This window comes from Gymnoscopelus braueri, assembly GCF_963280865.1.
Source record: "Gymnoscopelus braueri genome assembly, chromosome: 13".
NCBI lineage: Eukaryota > Metazoa > Chordata > Actinopteri > Myctophiformes > Myctophidae > Gymnoscopelus > Gymnoscopelus braueri.
Window position 1 is genome coordinate 41,108,822 of NC_137615.1, and position 26,811 is coordinate 41,135,632.

General features: G+C 41.1%; 1 protein-coding gene across 1 annotated transcript in view; it reads left to right on the top strand.

The window, feature by feature from the left end:
* The window catches only part of LOC308098796 (transmembrane protease serine 9-like), a 146,611-nt gene that overhangs the window by 56,722 nt on the left and 63,078 nt on the right, over positions 1-26,811 (top strand). Inside the window, exons 11-17 of the mRNA XM_080447225.1 lie at positions 5,683-5,810; positions 6,182-6,243; positions 6,439-6,593; positions 6,726-6,797; positions 8,381-8,543; positions 8,662-8,936; positions 9,459-9,543. Of these exons, the coding sequence (XP_080303351.1) occupies positions 5,683-5,810; positions 6,182-6,243; positions 6,439-6,593; positions 6,726-6,797; positions 8,381-8,543; positions 8,662-8,936; positions 9,459-9,543 (940 nt within the window). The remainder of the gene's footprint in view (positions 1-5,682; positions 5,811-6,181; positions 6,244-6,438; positions 6,594-6,725; positions 6,798-8,380; positions 8,544-8,661; positions 8,937-9,458; positions 9,544-26,811) is intronic.

Here is a 26,811-nt window from a genome sequence, read left to right on the forward strand (position 1 = left end):
GTGGCCAGGCTCCTCTGAACACCAGGATAGTTGGAGGTGAAGACGCTCCAGCTGGGAGCTGGCCCTGGCAGGCCAGTCTACAAACCTCTAGTGGTCACTTCTGTGGAGGATCTCTTATTAATAAGGAATGGGTGCTGTCAGCTGCTCACTGCTTCTCAAGGTGGGATATTATTATCAGCAAGAGATCCACTACTCTCCCAAGACCATTTCATTAATACTTGCAAAAAGAAAAGTGAATATTGTGCTCATTATGGATTGTCTTTTTTCTTTACTCCTAGAAGTAGTAATAGCCCAGCTGGTCTAACTGTTTATCTGGGTCGGCAGAGTCAAGAACTAGCCAACCCCAACGAGGTCTCTCGGTTGGTTAGCCAGGTCATCCGCAACCCCAACTACAACAGTGTTACTAGTGATAATGACATCGCTCTTCTGAAACTTTCTTCGCCGGTGACGTTTACCGACTACATCCGACCAGTCTGCTTGGCAGCATCGGGGAGCACTTTCTACAGTGGCATCGACAGCTGGATCACTGGCTGGGGCACCATTGGAAGTGGTCGTGAGTATAGTGAATCAAAACAAAGTCCATTTTATTTGCAGCATTTCATACCGGGTGAATTAAATAACAACCAATTAACAAACCATACAGCCCACCGCACACGCACACGCACACGGACACGGACAAGCACACGCGCACGCGCACGCGCACGCGCACGCGCACACACACACACACACACACACACACACACACACACACACACGCACACGCACACACACAGCATTTATAAAGTCAACCATCCACAATTCCGATGATATCATATTTATCTTTCTCTTGTGATTGATTCATGTGTATTGTATCTGGTCGATAATTAATTGATGAATTAAACACACATAGATTTAGATAGATTAATATGTTTATCTCAGTACCTGATGATCTGGTTTGGTTTACAGATAGTGAGCAGGTCAGAGTGGTTAGGAGCTAAGCCATTTAAAGCCACGTATCTTATAAATGGTGCAGTACAGAAAGAGAGGATGGGAGATATGTTCATATCAGGTAGTCATCACCGTTATGCAGCAGGTCAGTTGACTGATTAAAGAAAACAAAACATTTGATATGGTAATTTTCTCATGAAACTAACTTTGTGTCTCCCTAGTTGCCCTCCCTTCCCCCCAAAACCTCCAGGAAGTGGAGGTTCCAGTGGTGGGGAACAGACAGTGTAACTGCAACTATGGAGTGGGCAGAATCACTGACAATATGATCTGTGCTGGACTTAGTGCTGGAGGGAAGGACTCATGTCAGGTGATCATTTGAATGGGTGTGTTCATTGTTTCTTCCTGGAAATATCTCATTGTTTTAATGCAGTATGTGTTTCCGTACAGGGAGATTCAGGAGGCCCAATGGTGAGCAAAGAAGGTGCCCGCTGGATTCAGTCTGGAATAGTGAGCTTCGGTGTGGGTTGCGCCCTGCCTAATATACCTGGAGTCTACGCCAGAGTGTCTCAGTACCAGTCTTGGATCAACAGTCAGATCACCAGCGACCAGCCAGGATTCATCACCTTCACCTCCTCTGGGACTAACAGTGACTTGAGCGTCACCTGTGCTGCTGCAGGTTAGGGTTTCATCGTTCAATATCTTGTTTTCAATTATAAAAATATTAAACTTCACTCATTACATTTCCTATAATGAAGACAATGGATAATTATGTTATCTAGCTATAATAGACTAAAATTAGAGCACACTTCCAAAAAAGAATAATAAAATAAATACTTGTTTTAGTTTTTTAACTTTAAAATGTTTTAATATTATTAGAATAGTGACACTTGGTGTGTTAGGGTCATTTTTGACCCGTATACCATAGAAGGTAAAAAGTCATTTATTTTTCATATACTCAAACTTTATTTTACTCCTGATAGCAAATGCCAATTGAGGACAAGTCTCTCTCCCTCTCAAACATGTAAACATTGAATATTGATAATTTGGGGGGAATTGAGCCACACTTTTCTGCCGGGTCATTTCGGACCCTAACACCACAAGTGTCACTTTTTTTATAGAGACCATCAGAATGAATGAAAATGCTGATAAATAATTTTGTTGCGTTAAAATGGCTAATTCTGAGGATATTATGAAGCCTCGTTCCAATAAAGAAATATAATTTTTTTTTTTTACCTATTTAAACTTGATAAAAAAAAAAGTGTGTGTGTGTACAAGAGAGAGAGAGAGAAAATATAAGCAAGCAAGCTGTGTGTGTGTGTGTGTGTGTGTGTGTGTGTGTGTGTGTGTGTGTGTGTGTGTGTGTGTGTGTGTGTGTGTGTGTGTGTGTGTGTGTGTGTGTGTGTGTGTGTGTGCGTGCGCAAAAAAAAAAGATTAGTTACAGTACCTTAAATTGTAACATAATAGTCCAAACTAAATGTTCTATTTGGTTTAAGTATCAGAAACGTTGATGGAATGTTTACACCTGGTTTGTTGATCATTTAGAATATCCGAGTAATGAATGAATGAGTGATTCCAAAAACAAACTGGGATTAAAGACATCAGGATGAGACTGTATCTGTTTTGCAAGGTCCCTTTGTTTATAACCATAATAATGAACCTCCAGACGTTTTGTCAAGATGAAGATATTTCCTGTCAAGCCAGAGAAACCCCCCTATAGCTGAAGCTGTTTGCAAACAACACTTATATAATGACTATAATGACTAAACCCAATGACTGGTACAGACACTTTATGTAGTACAGCAGTGACTCTTAAACCTTTTTCATTTCAAGGATATGCATTCGGCCACGGACGCCCATGTGATACAATTGTGTTTATCTCTGGTACCCCAACCTAAACTGTAAAATCCTCAGTGTTAATTTAACTCTAAGAGTGTAAAAATGAATCCAGACGTTGAGAAACAGTGTATACAGCACCTCTGTTCCCTCTTCCCTGATGAACAAAACAAATGATGTGCTGTAAATTATTTAAATTTGTCATTTTAATAGCTTGTTTCCATTTCTTTTTTCGGGGACTCACTCACAATTAGATGGTAAGTAAAGCTTTATTTTATTGTTTCTTTTACCTGGCTAAAGAGCAATAATTCCCTGCTAAGGCTGCTCATTCAGTCTAACCTAGCCAGTTGACCCATATTTAGGTTCAGACTCAATAAAATTACAAACATTTACTGTATGTAAAACCCCACTCTAAGTCCTAAAACAGAACACAGATATTTAGTCTTCAGTGACACACCTTTTACCTTTACTTACATGGTGAACATTTGCTGCATATGCAGCCTATGCTATTTCCCCATTCATTCAGTTGTACAAATTCACCCATGTGAGCTACAAAGCATTGTAGATTGGCTATTTTCAGCGAAGAGATTTGTTGTAGAAGAACTGTAGAATCTAGTATAGAGTCCTGTTGAAGTGGTTAAGCCTGATTTATACTTCATCGTATGACAGCACATAAATTAAGCATTACTCTATTGGCTTTGCCACCCAGATCTATTGACAGTTGTGTTTCTCTCAGTGTGTGGCCAGCCTCCTCTGAACACCAGGATAGTTGGAGGTGAAGACGCTCCAGCTGGGAGCTGGCCCTGGCAGGCCTTTATACAAATAAGTATACCACCATTTATTTCCCGCTGTGGAGGATCTCTTATTAACAAGGAATGGGTGCTGTCAGCTGCTCACTGCTTCAACAGGTGGGGTATTATTACCAGCAAGAGATCCGCTACTCTCACAAGACCAGTTCATTAATACTTGCAAAAAGAAAAGTGAATATTGTGCTCATTATGGATTGTCTTTTTTCTTTACTCCTAGTAATCATACACATGACACATCTGGTGTCACTGTTTATATGGGTCTGCAGAGTTCACAACAAGCCAACCCCAACACGGTGTCTCGGTCGGTTAGCCAGGTCATCCGCAACCCCAACTACAACAGTGATACTTATGATAATGACATCGCTCTTCTGAAACTTGCATCACCGGTGCCTTTTACCGACTATATCCAACCAGTCTGCCTGGCAGCATCGGAGAGCACCTTCTACAGTGGCATCAACAGCTGGGTCACTGGCTGGGGCAGAATTGGAAGTGGTAGTGAGTATAGTGAATCAAAATAAAGCCCATTTTGTTTGTAGCATTTCATACCGGGTGAATTAATTTGTCCCTGGTCGTCGTCGATAATTCAATTAAGAAATAAACACACAGATTTATATGTTTATCTCAGTGTCTGATGATCTGGTTTGGTTTACAGGTAGTGAGTAGGTCAGATTAGTACATTTAAAGCCATGTATCTTATAAATGGTGCAGTACAGAAAGAGAGGATGGGAGATATTTTCATATCAGGTAGTCATCACCGTTATGCAGCGGGTCAGTTGACTGATTAAAGAAAAAAAACATTTGATATAGTCATTTGCTCATGAAACTTACTTTGTGTCTCCCTAGTTGCCCTCCCTTCCCCCCAAAACCTCCAGGAGGTGGAGGTTCCAGTGGTGGGGAACAGACAGTGTAACTGCAACTATGGAGTGGACAGAATCACTGACAATATGATCTGTGCTGGACTAAGTGCTGGAGGGAAGGGCTCATGTCAGGTGATCATTTGAATGGTTGTGTTCATTGTTTCTTCCTGGAAATATCTCATTGTTTTAATGCAGTATGTGTTTCCCAACAGGGAGATTCAGGAGGCCCAATGGTGAGCAAAGAAGGTGCCCGCTGGATTCAGTCTGGGATAGTGAGCTTCGGTGTGCCTTGCGCCCTGCCTAATATACCTGATGTCTACGCCAGAGTGTCTCAGTACCAGTCTTGGATCAACAGTCAGATCAGCAGCGACCAGCCAGGATTTATCACCTTCAACTCCTCTGGGACTAACAGTGACCTGAATGTCACCTGTACTGGCGTGCCACCAGTCGGAACAGCTACACCAACTACACCTACCAACACCATCCCTCCTACAACCACATCCAAACGTGAGTGGCCGTCACGACCTAAATCACCACATACAAATGCTCTTTTTTTCTTTTACCTGGCTAAAGAGCAATAATTCCCTGCTAATGCGGCTCATTTTGTCTAGCCAGTTGACCCATATTTTGTTTGAATTACAGTGGGTCAGACTCAATAAGGTTAAGAAAATGTACTGTATATAAAACCCAAAACCTCAGTGTACAGTAAGTTCTAAAACAGAACACAGATATTTAACTGCTGAGTGTCAGCAGTCTGTCTTCAGTGACACACCTTTTACCTGTACTTACATGGTGAACATTTGCTGCGTATGCTGTACAGCCTATGCTATTTTCCCATTCATTCAATTGTACAAAATTCACACATGTGAGCTACAAAGCATTGTAGCGTGGCTATTTTCAGCAAAGAGATTAGTTGTAGAAGAACTGGAGAATCTAGTATAGAGTCCTGTTGAAGTGGTTAAGCCTGATTTATACTTCCTCGTATGACAGAGCATAAATTCAATGCAACTGCAGCACCCAATGCAATTACAAAACCAGTCAATGCAACACCATCACCAGTCAATGCTACCACAGGACCAGTCAATGTAGCCACAGCCCCAGTAAACATAAGCTACTACCCAAGGTGAAGCAACTGAACCATTAGTCAAAAGAACTTTACCACTAATCACTTTGAATATATCACTACACTCAGTTCAGCTATGCTAATTCAATATAACTGCAACTAACTGTTTCTACCCATTGTGTATCACGTGCAGCTACAACACCTGCACCTGCACCACCAAAGGTCGAGTTGGAATTCAAAATACAGCAAACCTTCACACCGGCACTTGCAAATACATCCTCACCCGCATTCCAGAACTTAGCAACCCAAGTAGCTTCAGCGGTAAGTCCATTATGATCATGCAAAGCCTGTCAAAAAATTCTCCATATCTTCAGTAATTCCTCCTATCATGCATTATAATATTGATTTCTGGCAAATGTATAATAATGATGTTTAAAAAGAAACCTACTGTATGGAAATTTTATTGTACAATTTCCTAATAACAAAACAACTTAAAATAATTGAAGTTTTATAGATTTAGCAAACAACTTCCTCCAGCTTCGAACATGAGAAGAACATTCTTATTCCTTAATTCAATTTAAATCTATTAATCATGAACCATGTAATGAACTTGGTGGAATAATAATGATTCTTTTTCAGTTTCTCTGGAATTATTCCTGTAATTATTTCAATGATTGAATTTCTGTTTACAGATGGACAACGTCTATAAGACAACGTTTTCTAATTTCAATCACACCATTGTAACCGGCTTCAGGTATGCACCAATGGTGTTTACTGTTTTAAGTATCTATGTTTTTTTATTAATTGACTAACATATCATTAATTTGTACCTTTAATGTAATCATAAATAACAAAAATGTTGATGCAATATAATTCATAATTATAACCGTAATAATAATAATAATACAAATAAATCCATAAAAATAACTTTTCAACATCAATTTTACAGCCCAGGATCAGTAAAGGTAAAGGCTGAATTAATATTCAACATAGAGGCAAATGCCACAGCACCAAATGCCACTTCTGTGACTGATACTCTCGTGGCGGCTGCATCCAGCTCTAATTTCTCCCTTCCTGTGAACACATCATCTATTGTTGCCACTGGTAAGAATTGTCGACTCAACCGATAAAAGCTCACAATGTGCCTTTTTAATGAAATGTTTAATGACATTACATTTTTTCTTGTTATTAATTATTGCCTGCACAAGCATTGATATGAAAGTTTATTTTTTTCAGTGGTTTTGCCGCCAACTCAAGCACCCACAACAGCAGCACCTTTAACAACAATCACAACGAATACATCAGCAGGTACTATTTCATCAAAAATAATTGAAACTGTACTTCAAATGTATAAAACTGCAGCCTTGCAGAAATTCTTAAACTTGATGAATTGATAATTAGTATTGACAAATACTGATAATAGTAACACATTATACAATTCCACTCACAACTCCAGCACCAGTCAATGCAAATAGTCAAAATAAAAAAAAATAGGTTTGCTGGTGCTGTAGTTGCATTTATTGTAGGTGATCACATGACTATAGAGATCATGTCTACCGATTCGCTTGAAATTTGGATAAAAATCTGAAGGAGTAATATTTAAAAAATGGTTTTATATAAGTTGGCCTCCTGGTGGCGCTATAAAAGGCAGATGTGAAAAATGCAGGGCAAAGGTTTTTCCTTGGCCTCTAGGGAGTGCACATGCAAAGTTTTACACAGATTGGTGCAGTTATAGGTAAAAACACGAATCGGCCTGTTATAGCGCCACCATGAGGCTGATTTTTTTTTAAATCAAGTGGCATTTCTTCCTCAGCCTAGTGGGAATGTGCGCGCAAAAGTTTACGAAAATGGCACGCTGTGTTTGTGATTTGAGGCATTTTGTTCAAAACAGAGCACTGGAAGCCATTCTTCACCAATCAGGATGGAATATGTAAAATCTGAAAGACCCGTTTTGTTTGATTACTATACTGTGTACCGATTTGCGTGACATTTGGGCGAAATCTGTAGGAGCACTGTCAAAGACGGTCACAGACGGACACACAAACACACACAGGGACGGACGGACAGGGTGCAAAACATACAATTCAATTCAATTCAAAGGGCTTTATTGGCATGAGAAAACATACGTTTACATTGCCAAAGCAGAAAGCACAATACAACAATCCAGCAATACAATCAAAACAAAAAATATGTACATTTGAAAGTCAGAATCTTCAATAGATCAATTTCTATGTACCAAGATCACTGGGTGCAGGTATAGTGCAGGAATATACACAATGATTAGTCTTTAGGGTGGTTGTGTTCCGTTTGATATCCTTCTCCTATCACAGCAACTCACGAATCTTGCTGCTGTGTTTGCACATTGTTGTGCTTCGCCCAGCAGATATGGGAGTTTTTTGTCATTGGTCATGTTTTCAAAATCTCCGTGTGTGGTTGTAATCTGTGGGAAGTATGTGTCTCTGATGTCTTGGTACAATGGACAGACGGTTAGGAAGTGTAGCTCGGTTTCCACTTAATTTTGTGTGCAGTGGGTGCATAGTCTGTCTTCTCTCGGGATACAGGTCTGCCTGTGACGACCTTTCTCGATCGCAAGACTGTGCTCACTGAGTCTGTACCTAGTTAAGATTTTTCTTTGTTTTGGGTCGGTCACGGTGCTCAGGTATTCTGCCACTTCGTATTCTCTGTTTAGGGCCAGATAGCATTCTAGTTTACTCTGCTTTTGTGTTGCTTCTTTCCAATTTGACAGGTAGTTTTCCTTTTGCTGTTTTATAATTTGGTTTAGTCCAATGGGTTTTCTATCTCTTGCCATGCCTTTCGGCCTGGCGGAGAAAAATAAGCATTACTCTATTGGCTTTGCAACCCAGATCAATTGACGGTTGTGTTTTTCTCAGTGTGTGGCCAGCCTCCTCTGAACACCAGGATAGTTGGAGGTGAAGACGCTCCAGCTGGGAGCTGGCCCTGGCAGGCCAGTCTACATGGATCTGGTGGTCACTTCTGTGGAGGATCTCTTATTAACAAGGAATGGGTGCTGTCAGCTGCTCACTGCTTCTCAAGGTGGGAAATTATTATCAGCAAGAGATCCGCTACTCTTCAAAGACCAGTTCATTAATACTTGCATAAAGAAAAGTGAATATTGTGCTCATTATGGATTGTCTTTTTTCTTTACTCCTAGAAGTGGTAATAGCCCTGCTGGTCTCACTGTTTATCTGGGTCGGGAGAGTCAAGAACTAGCCAACCCCAACGAGGTCTCTCGGTCGGTTAGCCAGGTCATCCGCAACCCCAACTACAACAGTGATACTAATGATAATGACATCGCTCTTCTGAAACTTGCATCGCCGGTGACGTTTACCGACTATATCCGACCAGTCTGCCTGGCAGCATCGGGGAGCACTTTCTACAGTGGCATCGACAGCTGGATCACTGGCTGGGGCAGAATTGGAAGTGGTAGTGAGTATACTGAATCAAAACTAAGTCCATTTTATTTGTAGCATTTGTAGAATTAAACAACAACCAAACAACAAACCATACAGCCCCCCACACACGTACCCCTCCACACACACACACACACACACACACACACACACACACACACACACACACACACACACACACACACACACACACACACACACACACACGCGCGCGCACACACACACACACACGTATTGTCCCTGGTCGATAATTAAATGAAGAAATAAACACACAGAGATTTAGATAGATTAATATGTTTATCTCAGTGTCTGATGATCTGGTTTGGTTTACAGATAGTGAGCAGGTCAGAGTAGTTAGGAGCTAAGCCATTTAAAGCCACGTATCTTATAAATGGTGCAGTACAGAAAGAGAGGATGGGAGATATGTTCATATCAGGTAGTCATCACCGTTATGCAGTGGGTCAGTTGACTGTGATTAAAGAAAACAGAACATTTGATATAGTCATTTGCTCATGAAACTGACTTTGTGTCTCCCTAGTTGCCCTCCCTTCCCCCAAAAACCTCCAGGAGGTGGAGGTTCCAGTGGTGGGGAACAGACAGTGTAACTGCAACTACACTCCACTGTATGGAGTGGGCTCCATCACTGACAATATGATCTGTGCTGGACTTAGTGCTGGAGGGAAGGACTCATGTCAGGTGATCATTTGATTGGTTGTGTTCATTGTGAGTATTTCGTCCTGTAAATATCTCATTGTTTTAATGCAGTATGTGTTTCCCTGCAGGGAGATTCAGGAGGCCCAATGGTGAGCAAAGACGGTGCCCGCTGGATTCAGTCTGGAATAGTGAGCTTCGGTGTGGGTTGTGCCCTACCTAATACCCCTGGAGTCTACGCCAGAGTGTCTCAGTACCAGTCTTGGATCAACAGTCAGATCACCAGCGACCATCCCGGATTTATCACCTTCACCTCCTCTGGGACTAACAGTGACCTGAACGTCACCTGTGCTGGCGTGCCACCAGTCGGAACAGCTACACCAACTATACCAACTACACCTACCACCACCATCCCTCCTACAACCACATCCAAACGTGAGTGGCCTTCACGACCTAAATCACCACATGAAAAGAACATGTTAAGAACATTTAAATATAAATGTATTTATATTTGCGGTTAAAATTTGCGGTTATTGGGCAGATTGTGGCCGTTTTGGGGCGTTTTTTTGTTACTTTATTTCGGTTTTAGGGTTAGGGTTAGGGTTAGGATTAGGTTAGGCATATGTTATTTAATTAAAAAAGAAAAAGAAAAAAAGAACTTTTTTTACATTTATTTTTTCATTGACAGGACATAGGCAGGACAGGACTTAGGCATTTGCCTACATTGCCTGTGCTTAAACACGGCCCTGTGTAGTAGGGTCCAAAACTGTGAAGAAAAAAAAGACACTGTAGACTTTCTTTTAAAAGTTCTTACATTTTTGTTCCATTTTAGCTTTGGTCTGCGGCAGTGCCCCTTTGAACACTCGTATTGGTGGAGCCTTAGTGACAACAGAAGGTCTGTGGCCATGGATGGCCAGCTTACAGAAGAATGGTACACATGTCTGTGGTGGGACTCTGATGGCAGCCGACTTTGTCATGAGTGATGCCAGCTGCTTCTCGAGGTAACACATCACAATTCTCTTGTCTTACCTACCCTGTGTGGGGTGACATGAAAGCAGAGGCATGCAACAATATATATTCTGCCAATATAACAACACAAAGTACAAATATTATACACTGTTATATCAGCTGTAGTTTAAGGAGTTTACAATCTATAAATATTCACCAGAATTCACAAAAAAATAAAATCTAACTAAATAAATTATAAAATGGAATGTAGTTTATCATTCCAAGTTAACTTAATTTCTTTCCTCGTTCCCCAGAACTACTTTAAGGGGAAAAGGGAAAGGTGGTATTTTCTGGCATAGATATATATAAAGGCTAGATGGCTCAAGGGGGCGTCGCAAGCGTAGCTCAACCGCGGCCATCTTGCAACAGTCATTCATAACATTATGGTGCATGTGCTATTGAAATAACCATAGCGTGCTCAATTTTCATCCGATTTTCTAACGGTTTGGTGTGTTGTAAACACCAAAGATGTAGTTATGATACTGCATACTTATAATTATAATCATGTTTTTTTTTTTTTATAACATTAAGTATGCAGTATCATAACTACATCTCTGGTGTTTACAACACACCAAACCGTTTGAAAATTGAGCACGCTATGGTTATTTCAATAGTACATGCACCATAGACATAATGTTATGAATGACTGTCGCAAGATGGCCGCCATGTGGCAACGTCTTACTCCATTGGCCAGCAGCGCGGGTGAGTCATCTAGCCTTTATATATATCTATGTTTTCTGGTACCCGGGGACGGGAAATTGCTTTTAGAGCTTCAACCAGCTGATGGCTGCCCAGATGGCTCTGATGAGTCCATGTGGGGGAGCTGTAGAGTCTTCTTGCTCAGAGAAGCTTTGACACGCACACTGGCCGAGCTGAAGGTCGAACAGGCGACCTAATTCCCAGATGGTCTCTCCACCCACTCAGCTATACAGCCATTCCAATAATATAGTGTTTTTGCATTGCCATCTTTAATCATTTAGAATTACTATATCAGTCAGTTTTTCTTCAGATCACATGGTGGTGTTACAGTGTTTACACTGTATTTGGCCGCAGACCCCTATCTGAAAAGATTTTGTGCCAGGGACCCCAAAAGAGATTTTTTTTCCAAAATGTTTCAAGAAAAAATAATTGAAAAAAGGAGATCTACAAACTCATAAGACGTCACATTGAGACAATTGTAAAAGTATAAAGTAGGGTTAAAGTGTTTAGACTGATATTGATGCTTTATTATCTCATTTAGCTGGGGGCCCCTGGAACCCCCCCAAGGACCCCTGGGTGTCCCTGGACCCCACTTTGTGAACCACTGGTCTATGCATGGAAATGTGTGTCTTCAAACAGCAGTGCAGCACCCTTCACTAAGTTAACCCTTTCTGTCTCAGTTCACCAGATGTGTCCGAATGGACCGTCATCCTGGGCCGTATGAAGCAGAATGGCGCCAACCCATTTGAACAGACTCTGACTGTGACAGAAATCACCGTGAGCACGCTGACCGGTGACAACAACGTGGCAGTTCTGAAACTGGCTTCCCAGCCCATCTTCTCTGACCACATCCAACCAATCTGCGTGGACACTGGTTCAGACACCTTCGCAGCAGGTTCTACGTGCTGGGCAGTGGGCTGGGGATTGGGAGAAGGAGGAGGTGAGTCCCTAAATTGGGCTGGGGTCATTCTTGACTGAAAATGCAACTATAGAAGTTTGTACTCAGTCTTGAACTTCAAGGGCCCTATTCCTTCAAGGGCCCTATTTGCTATTCTGGGACACCTCCCTTACCCGCAAAACACCTGCGCTACCCGTTACATTATGCTTAGGTGTGGTTTGGGCGTTACAATGATAAAACCAATCACTGTTCCAGATGCCATTACCTTTAAGAGAAGACTGCGAAGACTGCGCCAACATATAAAAATATGCACATTGTTTAATGGACGACATACAGTATATAGGTTTGAAGTGCTCATGTGGCCTATTATAGTCGCTTCTTTTGGGATTGTTTTCATGGGGCGGCCATAGCTGAGTGGTTAGTGAGCCCGCCTAGGGAGCCAGAGGCCCTGGTTGCCCCAGGTACGATTCCAGGCCACGCCAGCATATGTGTCGATGAAATGAAATTTGTCCCCTAATTGCTCACAGGCCCTCATTGGAAACAAGCCCGCAAGGACTTTCATGAACGTCCTGTTAAAAGGAATTATCCTTATAGACCTGGTTGCTTATTTCACGTAAATTCTGGCAACAACTCTGCAGTCGCACTGTGGGAATCTTACATGGAGCACACACACCCGATGTTTGGCTTCTAAGCTCTGGACTTTGATTGCCTTTCAATAAAACCACATTTGATAGACAAAAGTATCACCTACATGTTACTGATTAGAGAGAAGTTTATATTTTTGTAACCAGTTAATTATTTCCTGCGTAATCGATGAATAAAACTGACGCAGGGGTGGACTGGCCATTTGGCGTACCGGGCAAATGCCCGGTGGGCCGCGGGCCAGTGGGCCGCTGGGCCACCAAAAAAAAAAAAAAAAAAAAAAAAATCTTTTTTTTTTTTTTTTTTTTTTTTTTTCCGCTCCCGTTTTAGGATTATTACGGTCATTTCAGGGTCGCGTGGCCCAATTATTAGTTAAGTTAATGTTTGGGCTAAGATGCTTTCCAGCAGGGGCCTCAGTGCGGCTGCAGAGTTCATGTGCAGGGCTGGGCTGAAACAGTGAAAAATTTACAACAAAAGTATGTTGTTATAATACTGTACATAGCAACAACAACCCCAAAAGGGGATCCCGTCCTGAAAGGTATAGTTACAAATAGGGGTTCCCGCCCTAAATGGGTTAAAATGGCCCATAATGGATGGCTGTTATTTATTAATAATCTTTGGCAGGGAACTATGCTTTGGCAACATAATCCAGAGAGAGTGATCAAAAAGGTCAACCAAAGAACACACTTTTTGTATAGGATTGCCTCTCTAGTCAGTAAGAATACCTTGATGATTCTTGCAGGGGCCCTCATACAAGGTCATTTTGATTATGCATGCTCCTCATGGTATCACAACACCACCAAGGCCTTAAAAACAAGGCTCCAAACATCCCAAAACAAATTAGTAAGGCTATTTCTTGGCCTCAAACACAAAACCCATCTAACCCCTGATAGTTTTGCTATAGGATTTTGCTATAGGATTTGATGGCTTAGGGTTGAGGACAGAATACAGCAACTTACAATGGGCCTGGTCTTCAAGATACGCCACAACATTGGGATCCCCCTGTATTTGTCAAAATACTTCCAAAACTTAAATGAAGTCCACGATCATAACACCAGAGGCAGCTCCACGGATCCTGTTCAACCCAGATTTGGCTCAACAAAGGGAATGAACTCGTTCTCATGCTATTCAACAAAAATGTGGAATGCCCTATAAAGGAGTAAAGACCCTATTCACTTTCAAAACTGCCCTAAAGAAACACCTTCAGGAGGCTGCAAATTGAAAATGGCCCCTGTCAAAGTCTTAAACTAACCCCCCCCCCTACCTCCCTGAACTTTTATTTTTTTCCCCTCTTTTCTCGTACATATGTTTTACTTTTCATACCAGTAGCCTTTAAGCTGAATGTAAGTCGTTCTGAACAGTAGTGTGTATATCTGTCTGTCTCTTATGTCATCATGATTTGTGTGCGTGGGGATCTCATTTTAAACAAGCTTAGTGCTTTATGAGCCTTCCAGTTTAGTAAACCTTGTACAGTCGGTGCCTATTGACTTTGTCGTTTGTCATGTTGACATCACACTCCTCATTTGCCTCACTCACTCGTGCAGTAAATGTAGTTCCAAATACTACCACGAGGTGGCGCTTTGGAGTCACTTTTTTTTTGTTTCAGACAGACAGACAGACAGACAGACAGACAGACAGACAGACAGACAGACAGACAGACAGACAGACAGACAGACAGACAGACAGACAGACAGACAGACAGACAGACAGACAGACAGACAGACAGACAGACAGACAGACAGACAGACAGACAGACAGACAGACAGACAGACAGACAGACAGACAGACAGACAGACAGACAGACAGACAGACAGACAGACAGACAGACAGACAGACAGACAGACAGACAGACAGACAGACAGACAGACAGACAGATGAGATCTGAGTCCTGACCTGGGAGTCATAAAAAAATAGCAGATCTACAAGCTCACATTGCCTGGCGTGTGTGTGTGATTATAATTATAATTATAATTAATATAATATACTATTATATACTACTATACACGTCGTGTAGACCTACTTGTAGATTGGCTTTTTTTTTTTTTTCTTGCATCATTTGCTGTGTAGTATTTATCTTACTTGTTTCTACTTTTTTGTAAATGCGCAGACAGTGTAGTGGTGGAAGCTGACGATTACTGATTTTAGGGCCCGCGTTCGAATCCCATGCTGTGAAGAAGTGTAATTGCTATTTTTGAATTTATATCGTTAAATCAATGTTAATGTAACTCTGAGAGTGTACAAATGTTGTACACTCTCAGAGTTACACCCCTGGGGGTCCCCGGACCCCACTTTGAGAACCAATGGTCTCTCTCTCTCTCTCTCTCTCTCTCTCTCTCTCTCTCTCTCTCTCTCTCTCTCGTTCTTCGACAACTGTTAATAAAGTATGCAATCAAATACACTGTGTGTGTGTGTGTGTGTGTGTGTGTGTGTGTGTGTGTGTGTGTGTGTGTGTGTGTGTGTGTGTGTGTGTGTGTGTGTGTGTGTGTGTGTGTTAACCGCAGTGTTAACCGCAGTTTAGGTTGGATTTGGGTCAATCAAATATAATTATTAATTAATATCGGATAAACCGCGGGTGAAATATTGCAGTAAATAATTTAATGACATCTAATATATCTATCCATAAAATAGCTAAATATCTGCGTGCTTGTGTCTGTAGAGTGTGTACAGCAGCCTCTGTGCGATGCGATCACAAAAGCAGTGCGCTCAAAGAAAGGCTATTTTCACTACTTTGGCTACTCTGGCCTAGGTTGGCCTATTTACAACCCGTACATCTACATAAACGTTCAGATTTCAAATATAAAGTGCTTAACTCATGGCCATGGATGTTACAATTCACTTCGAGTGGGTATAAGTACCTGTATCTTCCGTATTGTTCAATAAAAAGCATTTTAATCCGATCGGTGGCCATTTTCTCATAGAGTTATAATGTATCAGAGTGCAATACTCCTCCCAACCGATAGGGTCGCGTAGTTGAAAGCATGGAGAAAATACGGAGACATTTTTTTTATTGGACAATACGGAAAATATGGGTACTTATGGGTTACCCGAATAGAATTGTAACATCCGTGCCCATGGGGTCAGCACTTTATATTAGAAATAGGAACGTTTATGTAGATGTACAACACCAGGGTGAAGTTCATCCATGACCGTCGTAACAGACGACCGTCATGTGACCCATGGCCAACAGCGAGGTGTTTGTTTTCATTCTTATCAGACCGCATGGCTCATTTATATGCACGTGAAAGTAACTAAGCGGAAAGTAACTAAGTACATTTACTCCATGTCCACTTGTTGCTGAAGGTGGTAGGTAGGAGCAAAGCTGTAAAAGCTGGAGGTGAAGGTGGAGCTATAGTGTCATCGGTTCAAGACAAGTGTCTGTACTCTTTTGTTAATGTCAGAGGCTACAATAAGTTACTGTAGGGTACTTTAGAATGGAATGCAAACTATGCAGTGTACATTGACTCATATTTAAGTATGAAAGGACTACATTTGCATGGCAAATTCATTAATCAAGTGTCTGTACGCTACTCTTTTGTTAATGTCTTATAATAATGGACGCTCATTAGTGGCCTACACGTATTTTACATATAAGGGCAAAACAACACCTTACTGTGCTGAGTGCACATATAATATAATTGAAAACGAGATATATTCAAAGATATTGATATCGTAGGCCTAGTAATTATTATACTGACTGAACACTGGTTTAATAATGAACTAAATATAATGAATAATTATAAACCAAACACATTGGGCAATTGAAACTTTTATTTTTGAAACACACAATGGAAACAATGGAAAGTCAAAGTACAGTATTATAAATGTAATTGTGCTGTTTACATTTCTTTGTCGAATAAAATCCTCCCACACAAGCATCTACATTGAAAAAGTATGCATTTAATTTGCCTGTTCAAGCCGCACAATAAAAAATAAAAAATCTTCAGCATCAAATGTACATAAAAAATGGGTCATGATGGACCCCTAGTAAAAAACAGTATCAGTTCATTTAGGTTCTCCTGCTGTGTTTTGTTCTCTCTGTACGGAGGTACTCATTAACCTTATCAATAACTGCCTTTATATTTGCTTTCTGGACGCCGGGAAATTCCCTCTCAACCTGCCTAAGAATGAACTTCTTCAAGTTCTGTGGAAGTTCCATTTTCTCTCTGGAACCATCCCAGTTTACAGTCGAGGTCCATCTCCTATATGTCTCTGCAGACACGGCATACTTAAATATATATTTGCCATAGAGGCCAGCACGTTGATGGGCCCTTCTAGCAACGCATGCAAAATCACTGTCTGTAAATTCTCTAATCTCCATGTCTGGACACTGATTGTCCAGCCGAAGGAAATGTTCAGGCTGGCTGGGCTCGTCTGCTTCGCTGAGCTGTTCATCAGCTGTGCCGTTGGGCAGCCTCTCATGTTGTAGCCGACCACAGAAAGTTGCCTTTGTTTTCAAGTGGGGCTCATTTGCATTCGGCCGAATTGTTAATGAGTGCATTAAAAACCAGTTTAGCCGTCAATCCGGTTCTGGCCCGGTCAACGTTAGACTCCACCAAACGCCACTGGTCCTGACACACACACACACACGCACGCACGCACGGAGTATTGATTGAATACTTTATTAACAGTTGTCGAAGAACGAGAGAGAGAGAACGAGAGAGAGAGAGAGAGACCGCTTCTAGTAGACCATGATCATTATATATATATATATATATATATATATATATATATATATATATATATATATATATATATATATATATATATATATATATAAGAATCATTATAATTATAATATACTATATACTATATATATATACAGCCCTTCCGCCAAAAAGCTGAGGAAGAGGCGAAGAGATGTGTGTGTGTGTGTGTGTGTGTGTGTGTGTGTGTGTGGGGGTAGGGACTTGGCTTATTTGGAAGTTCATGACTGGAAGAGTTCATGGACATTCCCAACCCCCCACTCACATGCAGTCGGGCAGGCCATTGTATTTTACTCTGTCTGTCTGGCTGTCTGTCTGTCTGTAGTGTGAGAACTGAAGGGTCAAGAGTCAAACTGACACACATTTACGTTGGGAAAACTTAAACATTATTTTTATAGGGACTTTTTACTAATGGTGTTCGAAACGAATATACAAATAAAACATCAAAGTTTGATTTATTTGAATTTTGAAAAAAGGTTCAGTTGTCCCAACTTCAATATGTTTTAATTTTGACTTAATTAGTTGTACTTGAATTTTAACTTAATTATAAAGAAAATACAAAACACTGCCAATATATTAAGGCAGTGTTTAATTTATCCCCGTTCAGTATGCATTGGAGTTGACATAATGACTCAAAGGACGCAAATTATTAATGTAAAAAAAAATGGACCATGTTCAGCTTCAACAATCCCTGCTACATGGCTGGGTATTTCGTATTTAGAGAGATTTACCAATAGAGAAATTGTATGTCTCCTCGGAACCGAAACCAGTGAAAGGAGCCGATCTACAAGCTCAGAAACACGTTGCTATCTGAAATGTTTTGAGATTGTAGATCGGCTATTTTCAGAATGAAGTATATCATACATTGAAAAAACATACTCTCAATTAAGCATTTCATGTTATCATTTGCAAATGAATTCATTGATAGTCATGTTGTTTGCATTGCGCTTCAAATGAAGTCTGCCTGAAGTGAGCCTTGAGCTGGCAACCTTCAGGTTGCGAGGCACACGTTTAAGCAAGAAGCTATTGGACCGATAGATCTGAAATGGTGAATAAGCAAGTCAAAGAGATGATACAGAAAGAAGACCATGCAATAAACATGAGCATTTTAAACCGTCACTAACCGTAGAGAGAGAGAGAGAGAGAGAGAGAGAGAGAGAGAGAGAGAGAGAGAGAGAGAGAGAGAGAGAGAGAGAGAGAGAGAGAGAGAGAGAGAGTTGGATAATACAGCACCATGGGTTTAACGAGACATCAGCGCAAAATGAAAATGCGACGTTTATTAAACGTGCTGTCACAGATGATCCAATCATCTTATAAAAAAATTAAGCATATGCCAAGATAACTGAGAATATATAGCTGATGATGAGCTAAATATATTTGTTTAATGTCGTAGTTTTTATTTTTAAACTTTATGATGAAAGCCGCACAGAGCTTTGTGCCTCGTCATGTATTGTTTCTATATTATAACAATGTGATCATAAAACTAAACTAAACTTGACAGCAATATGGAAAATCTTATAAATATATTTCATAGAATAACCGGTTAATAGAAATAACGAAATAACGGTTAAAAGGGGCAGATAGGAGCGTTGACGCCCGTTACTTTATTTTATTTATTTATTAATGCAGGAGCGCGAGGTAATAAATGTCACATGTGTACTGTATGCAACCAACAGACATGATATCTCTCTGTCTTTCTAGGAAGTTAAGAGTTAAATATATATTTTAATTATTTAATATAGCAACATTAGGCTATTTCAAAATGCTTAATTATTTTATTCATCAGTGCCACTGAAACACCACCACAGAAATAAACAAACAAACAATTTGTCAATTCAAATGAGCTATGGCATGAGAAAAAATACGTTTCCATTTTCCAAAGCAAGTGTCAAAACATAATACAAAAGTGTAAAGTAAAGTAGGCCTATGAGAGGATACAGTAACTGTAGGCAGCTCTAGGCAGTGTGGACGGACAGACAGGCAGTAGACCGCTGCTGCCCCTAGTGGCACAGAGTGGAAATAAGTGGAAATAACACATGTCCTGCGTGACACGCATGAGATGCCAGAAAAAAAACGACAAAGTCAATAGGCAATGACTGTATTGTGAATTTGTACTTCCATGTACTGTTGTTCTCATATCATACTAAATAAAGTACAGTACATCAATCATCAATCAGGTGTTCAGTTATTGAAAAACCAAGGACGAGGCAGAGGTGAAGGACTCCATGATGTGGACTCGCAAGCTCACAACCTATGACGCCACTGTTATGAACATTCAGGAATGTTAAAGGCGAGCTGAAATGAGGTTACTGTTAACTAACAGTATGACATGCGCCTGTTAATCAAACTTCCACATACAGTAGAGCTGTTTTATTATTCTACACAAGAGGGCGGTGCTGCATGTTGAATTTAAACAAAAAGGGCTTCCTCGAGTTACAAACAAATCTCTTTTTAAAGTTACAGTACAGTTAGTTTATGAAAATATTTGAGGCGACAAATATTCAATACATTAACAGAAACTCCATCGGCACGGCCTTGTTTGATTTTTATCTAGTTTTTACTTTGTGGACCAACGTGATATCCAGGCCAATGGCCAAAAAAGCAAAAACACATTGCCCTCTTGTTGTATTCTGGTGTTTTCACTGTTTGTTTTGGTAGACAGGGATGTCTTTGGTCCCCGTCCACCAAAATAAACAGTGTGTTTGGTGTTTCGAGAGTGTTTCTGCAAACACCACAACACCACTCCTGTGGCTGATGACTGCTGGTATAGAGGGAAATCATTGGTTAATTAAAAACAAAAGAATATCTATTGTTTTGTTATGTAAACACAGGGTACAGTTATACATTTTCAACTAAAAGCTGACACAATGTGTCCCATTTTTGTTGCTGAAAATCTGTTTGTGTATGTGTGTGTGTTTTTGCCATGAGCCAGGGTCATACGCTATGAGGCTTTACACTGTAAAGTTCAGTGTGTTTCATACTGGACTTTACAGTCAACTTATTGACCATTAATGAGTAAAATTTGTTATGTGATGATGATGATATTGTTGTTGTCGGGCAGAAACTTCAAATTTCTCCATATTTTTTCACTTTTTGTGTTATTTCATAAATTAATGCCCTACTTGATCACACTACAGCGTCACACAAAAGCATCAAAATTAGCAGATCCGTAAGCTCCAAACACGGCGTGAAGTGACACGTTTTGAGCTTGTAGATCTGCTACTTTAGCTGTTTTTGACATTTTATTCTGAAAAGTAACAGTTTTGGACATAATGAGGTTGTAAATGTATGACTTTAGCTGTAAATACTCCTTCTGTGCCTAAAATTACATGTTTTATGTTTAATGTGTTACTAGTAGATGTACTAAGGGAACATAACTATATGCTAATATGAACTTCTCAGGGGTTTGGGTACGGTACAGTACAGTACCGTATGTGTCAAGTAAATATTGTAGATAATGTTCAAGTGTTCATGAAGACAGGTTGTTCAACCTTTACTAATTTGTATTGTTGTTTTATTAACACTAGAGGTTCGTGCCGCTACTCGGCCCTCACACCTAGGTCGCACCGCCGATCCGACTGATATGCCCATATATGGAGGTCTATGTATCTGTCAGTCCTTGAACTTTTAATGCCCATATATGGGCATTAAAAGGTCGCATGGCCTTAGCCTTCAGGGCCCCTACACTTTTTAACACTTTGTAACCCAGTTTTGAGAGGTGCTATATAAATAAAGTTGTATTTATTATTATTATAATATATGCAGATCCCTGATGTCATATGCCCATATATGGGAATACTGATATGCCCATGTACTGTATGGAGATCTCTGTATCTGTCAGTCCTTGTCCCTTTTATGCCCATAGATCCCTGGTGTCATCTGTATATGCCCATATATGGACAACACTCCTTGTATGGTTATGGCTGAGTCATGGGGACATGAGTCAGAGGTCCCCTGCCCGCCGGCTCGACAGCCTTCCCTCCCTTTAGCCATTTTTGTCTCCACCAGGCCGAAAGGCATGGCGAGAGAGTATGTTTTGCACCCCGTCCGTCGGTCCGTCCGTCCGTGTGACGTGTGTGTGTCCGTCCGTCTGTCACCAGCTTATCTCTGGCACCGTTGGCTTGATCGCAGCAAAACTGTGCACACACACTCCCTGGATGCCAATTCAGAACCTCTGCCCCAAAATTTTCACATGGGCCTCTTACAGCGCCACCAGGAGGCTGCTTTTTGCAAAACGCATTTATTTACTGTACTCCTACAGATTTGGTCCAAACGTGACACGAATCGGTACACAGTATCTCTATAGTCATTAAACAAAATGTTTTTTTTCAGATTTTTCATATTCCATCCTGATTGGCTAAGAATGGCTTCCAAAGTTTGCAGGAGTGCTCCGTTTGGAACAAAATGCCTCAAATCATGAACACAGCATGCAATTTCCATGAAATCTTGCATGTATATTCCCACTAGGCTAAGGAAGAATCAGCCTCATGGTGGCGCTATAACAGGCCGATTCGTGTTTTTACCTATAACTGCACCGATCTGTGTAAAACTTTGTAAGCGCACTCCCTAGAGGTCAAGGAAAAACCTTTGCCCTGCATTTTTCACATCTGCCTTTTATAGCGCCACCAGGAGGCCGATATGTAAAAAATCACACCCTGTGTGAAGTGGGCGGTGTCTTGCTAGCTAATCACAATACTGAATGGAGTCAACCAATCATGTACAAAAAATAAATACATTTATTGAAACACTCTTTATGATGGAAGAAACGATAACTTAAAAAAAAAAAACTTATGTTTTTTTTAAAGTTATGGTTTCTTATATAGGGCTATGCACATGTGTCATGTGACACTGGCCAATCACAGTGCAGGGTTAGGCGGGGTACATTTTTGGCCAATCACAGCGCAGGATTTGTTGTACAAATATCCAAACCTCACTTATAGGGGCGGTTTCACCGCCCAAAAAAAGAATATATATATTACTCCTTCCGATTTTATCCAAATTTCACGCAAATCGGTACAGATGATCTCTATAGTCATGTGATGAAGACGGATGTGTTTGATTTTTCATATTACATCCTGATTGGCTAAGGTTGACATCTAAAGTTTGCAGTAGTGGCTTGTTTTGAACAAAATGCCGCAAATCATGAACGCGGCTTCCGATTGCGGTCAAAATTTGCACACACATTCACACCAGGCCTAAGAAGAAATGGCACCCTTTTCACATTGGCCTATTATAGCGCTACCAGGAGGCCACAATAACCTACCTGACCTGGCGGAGACCTCTAGTTTATACATGCATTAATTAATGGCTAACTATGAACTTATTATGCCAGGATTAAAGAGGTTACCTATTCTGAAGAAAACTTTAAGACTGCCAGGAGGCTAAGAGAGGCATTGAATGTGGCATGATGGAAGTCTGTTCTGTATTTGGGATTTCAATAATTGGGTCGTATCAGTACAGTGCTTCCATTGCACATTACATGAGCAAAGGGCCATTTAGGTGCAGAGGAGAGTGGGTACGTGTCATATGGTTATTGTAGAGATTGCTGGCTTTTCAGAGGACGGTGTTACTTGAGGTCAGGAGGAGATCAAGTTCTACCAGTTCTACCTTACCAATCCAAAACAATTTTTTTGGATTGGTATGGCGATAGCTTTCCATTACGGTGATATCTTGATGAGAAATCTTCTATCATGATGAGAAAGTCTTAGACCTTAATTGCATACATGATGAGTGATTAGATAATGATAAAGGGCATGACAGGATTTAAAGGAATGCAGTGTCACAACTACTTTCATGTAAGGGCTCCTAACTTTAATCAGAGGTGAGCAAATGTATAAGCTGGAGGTCTGATGGTGATTGTGGACCCCAGGCTGTGCAAGGGTTTCCACGGATTATAATTGTTGAGTGTTAACTCTGCGGCAAGATTACTTACTAACACAAAGAAACGCGACCATATTACACCTCCCGGAAGGGGAGGGTGGAGTTTGGGGGGCCGATTATAATGATTTCTGACTTTGAATCGTTGAGTTGTAGGAAATTGTGGGACATCCATTCGGGGGGACCGGGCCTTTGCGGCCCGGGCACCGTTGCTCTGGAATGCCCTACCCATGGATCTTAGGCTATAGCAGAGTCAGTGTCCTCTTTTAAATCACTTTTGAAAACACAACTGTATATAAAGTGTTTTTCCTAAGGATTGCTTTATGGTCTGACTACAAATGCTGTTTTTTATGTTTTTATTTTATTTCTATGTTTCTCTTGCTGATGTTTGTAGTCAGGGCTGTTAACAAAAAAATGTGGACACGGCTCACAAAAGCTACATTTCTACATGCTCTCCATCACCATAAGTTTCTTTTGGACGGGGAGCCACGTACGTCATCAAGATGGCAGAAGGCGGCTATCTTGGATTTCAAATGGCCACCATGTAATATCTGTAGGTGCCAATATCTCGGCTTCCAAGCCACTTAGAAGGTCAATCTTGGTGTCAAAATATAACATTTCTGTGTCAAGGAATGCATATAAGCTATTGAGAATACCACTAGATGTTTGTTTGTACCAATATCAAATAAGTATGTTCATTCTAGTAATGTATATTTACATCATTTTCATCTTGGTTAGTGGTAGTAGGACACATTGAAAACTGGATAACATGCATGAAGTGAATTATTAGCACCACAACCACTTGACCAGTTTAATGCAGGCTTTTGGTTGTCGACATCCAATGTCCATCCCCTCCTTCTGGACTGGGTGTCGGCTGCTGGGCCAGTTCAGACGAGGCCCAGATCCCAGACTAGTAGGCAACTCGCTTCACATGCTGCAGTAGTTAATCTTGAGTTGGTGGAATGTGTTCCAAACTTCCATTATTCTGTTCTTCTGGCCGAAGCACTCTCTAGGTAAGTAAGTAAGTAGGGCGGAGAGGCTTATTGTCAGTATCAGCTGAGAACACGGGAGTCTATCCCTGTTACAATGCCCCCCTAGACCACTCAGAGATGGATTGCTGAGATTGAGTGCCACACTTACCATCAGCTCCCAGTACTTACTGCACGACTTGCCGCACCCAGGCCGTGCTAATCATATGTTGAGTTGATGGTGCCGGGATCGAACCCATGACCTTGTGGTCGAAAGGCGAGAGCTCTACTAACTGAGCTAGCCGGTGCTTCATTGACAGATTCCAAATCACTCGTTTTATCATAAATGATGACTGTGAAGCGCTCAAGAAGTTGGTTATCTTTGGTCACAAAAGTGTACGGATTTGCTGCCATGCAGTTTAAGGCCTTAGTAACGACAGGGTAGGAATTCCAAGCCAATCATACTGGCTTCGTCCATTTCCTGCAGAATGCTAATTGTCACAGCCTGTGTAAAAGTGGAAGACGGGAAGTGTTGTGGACTTTTCCCAGAGCATGGCAAATGGTATTTATATGAGGATAGGTGTAGGTCTTGCCAGCGCCAAAAGTGACCCAGATGTCTGTAGCTAGATACTTTAGCATGGAACTTGCCGATGAGGAGAACGAAAACATCTGTATCTATAGTACCAAGCAGCTAGAACAGCCATGCTCTAGGGCATCAAGCAGATGAATTTGTATCCTGGTGTCGGTTTCTTCATGGTTACATGGCAACATGGAGTGGCTGGTGTCTGTGCTGACCACTGTGATGCCAGATATAATGAAGACCAGCTTGCCCTCTGGCCAGGCAGTTAATGAAAACTTCCCGGAGAATAAAGTAAAGAGCTCCTGCTTGTTCATATGGTCACACAAGAAATCAGACCAATTCTCCGGCAGCTTCTTCTTTCACGGCCACCTTCCGTCGCATCCCTTGCCTCTTCTGACTTATTTCCCAGCCGTAGTTTCCCTCTGTCAGACAGAGAGGGAGGGCATGGATGGTTTTCATGCTTAAAGAAGGTGCTCATGTCCCCCTCTCTGTGTTGCATGGCTAAATATTATCAGGAGAAGAGTGCCACCACATCATCCTTCAACATTGAGATATGCCCTGCCTGCTTGGTCTTGGGTGTTGAGCATCTGAAGAGAGGCAGTGAGTTCTATTTGATGGGCTCATGAATGGACTGTCTGCGGTCCCTGATCACTGTCTTAAGGTACTTGTTGTACTGATCTCTGTCCATTGATTCCACAGTGCAGACTGTGTTAACCACTGACTGGTCAATCACATTTCATGCTTGTGGGTATCGTCTAGGAACAGCTTGCCCATGAGTTGGATGGGCAATCTGTTCCTAGACGATACCCACGAGGCAGTCAGACAGTTAGTTCGCCCTGCGATCATCCACCTCTTAAATGCTGAGGGATTCTTGGTGAGCTCCACTGCCCCTCCAGAACCCTTCAACAGATCACTATTCTGCTGCAGCCTTTCACAGTCTCCATGTAAGCTACTCTGTCAAAGTTCTGCAGTAGTTACATGCAGACTGCTGGAGCAAACCAGTGAAGGCAACAATTGAAGGGGGTTCAACACTTGCTTCCTGATGTAAATAATTTGAAAATAAATAGGAAATTACAAGAGTCAGATCTGTCAATACAAATCATACCACATACAAAGTTGTGTAAATATATTGCCAGAATTAACCAAATGTTCAAATTGTGGCAGAAATAGTTACTTGTTGATATTCTAAATAGCTTTATTGAGTTCCTTGACCCCAAACACATATATTTTGACACCAAGATTGACCTTCTAAGTGGCTTGGGAGCCAAGCTATTGGCACTTACAGATATTACATGATGGCCATCTTTGAAATCCAAGATGGCCGCCATCCACCATCTTGATGACGTGGCTCCCCGTCCAAAATGAAACTTATGGTGATGGAGAACATGTAGAAAAAAATTGCCGCTTTTGTGAGCCGTGTCCACATTTTTCTAAAATCTGGTCGTAAGCAACCGGACTATTGCTGTTTTTAACATGTATGTAAAACACTTTGTAACTATGTTTGGAAAAGCGCTATACAAATAAAAGTAATTAATTCATTGTTTTTCCTCATTCTTTGAATGCTGACCGCCTACTACCCCCCGACTTTGCCATTACAAACACATAAATAAGGCCTTCTGGAAACCAAATGATCGTATCTAGCTTGCTGCTTAGCAGAAATGGAATTTGAAACAACTTTGAGATAAGTATACTGTAAAAGCAATGAAACCGTAAAAACTAACGGAAAAGCAATTTTAAACAGGTGGGTTTTCAGGGCAGTTTTGAAGGAAGGAGGGGAGGGAGGGAGGAAGCGTCTCTGATATGGTTGCAGAGTGCATTCCAGAGGGAGGGGGCCGCCACAGAGAAAGCCCTGTCACAAGAAGAGA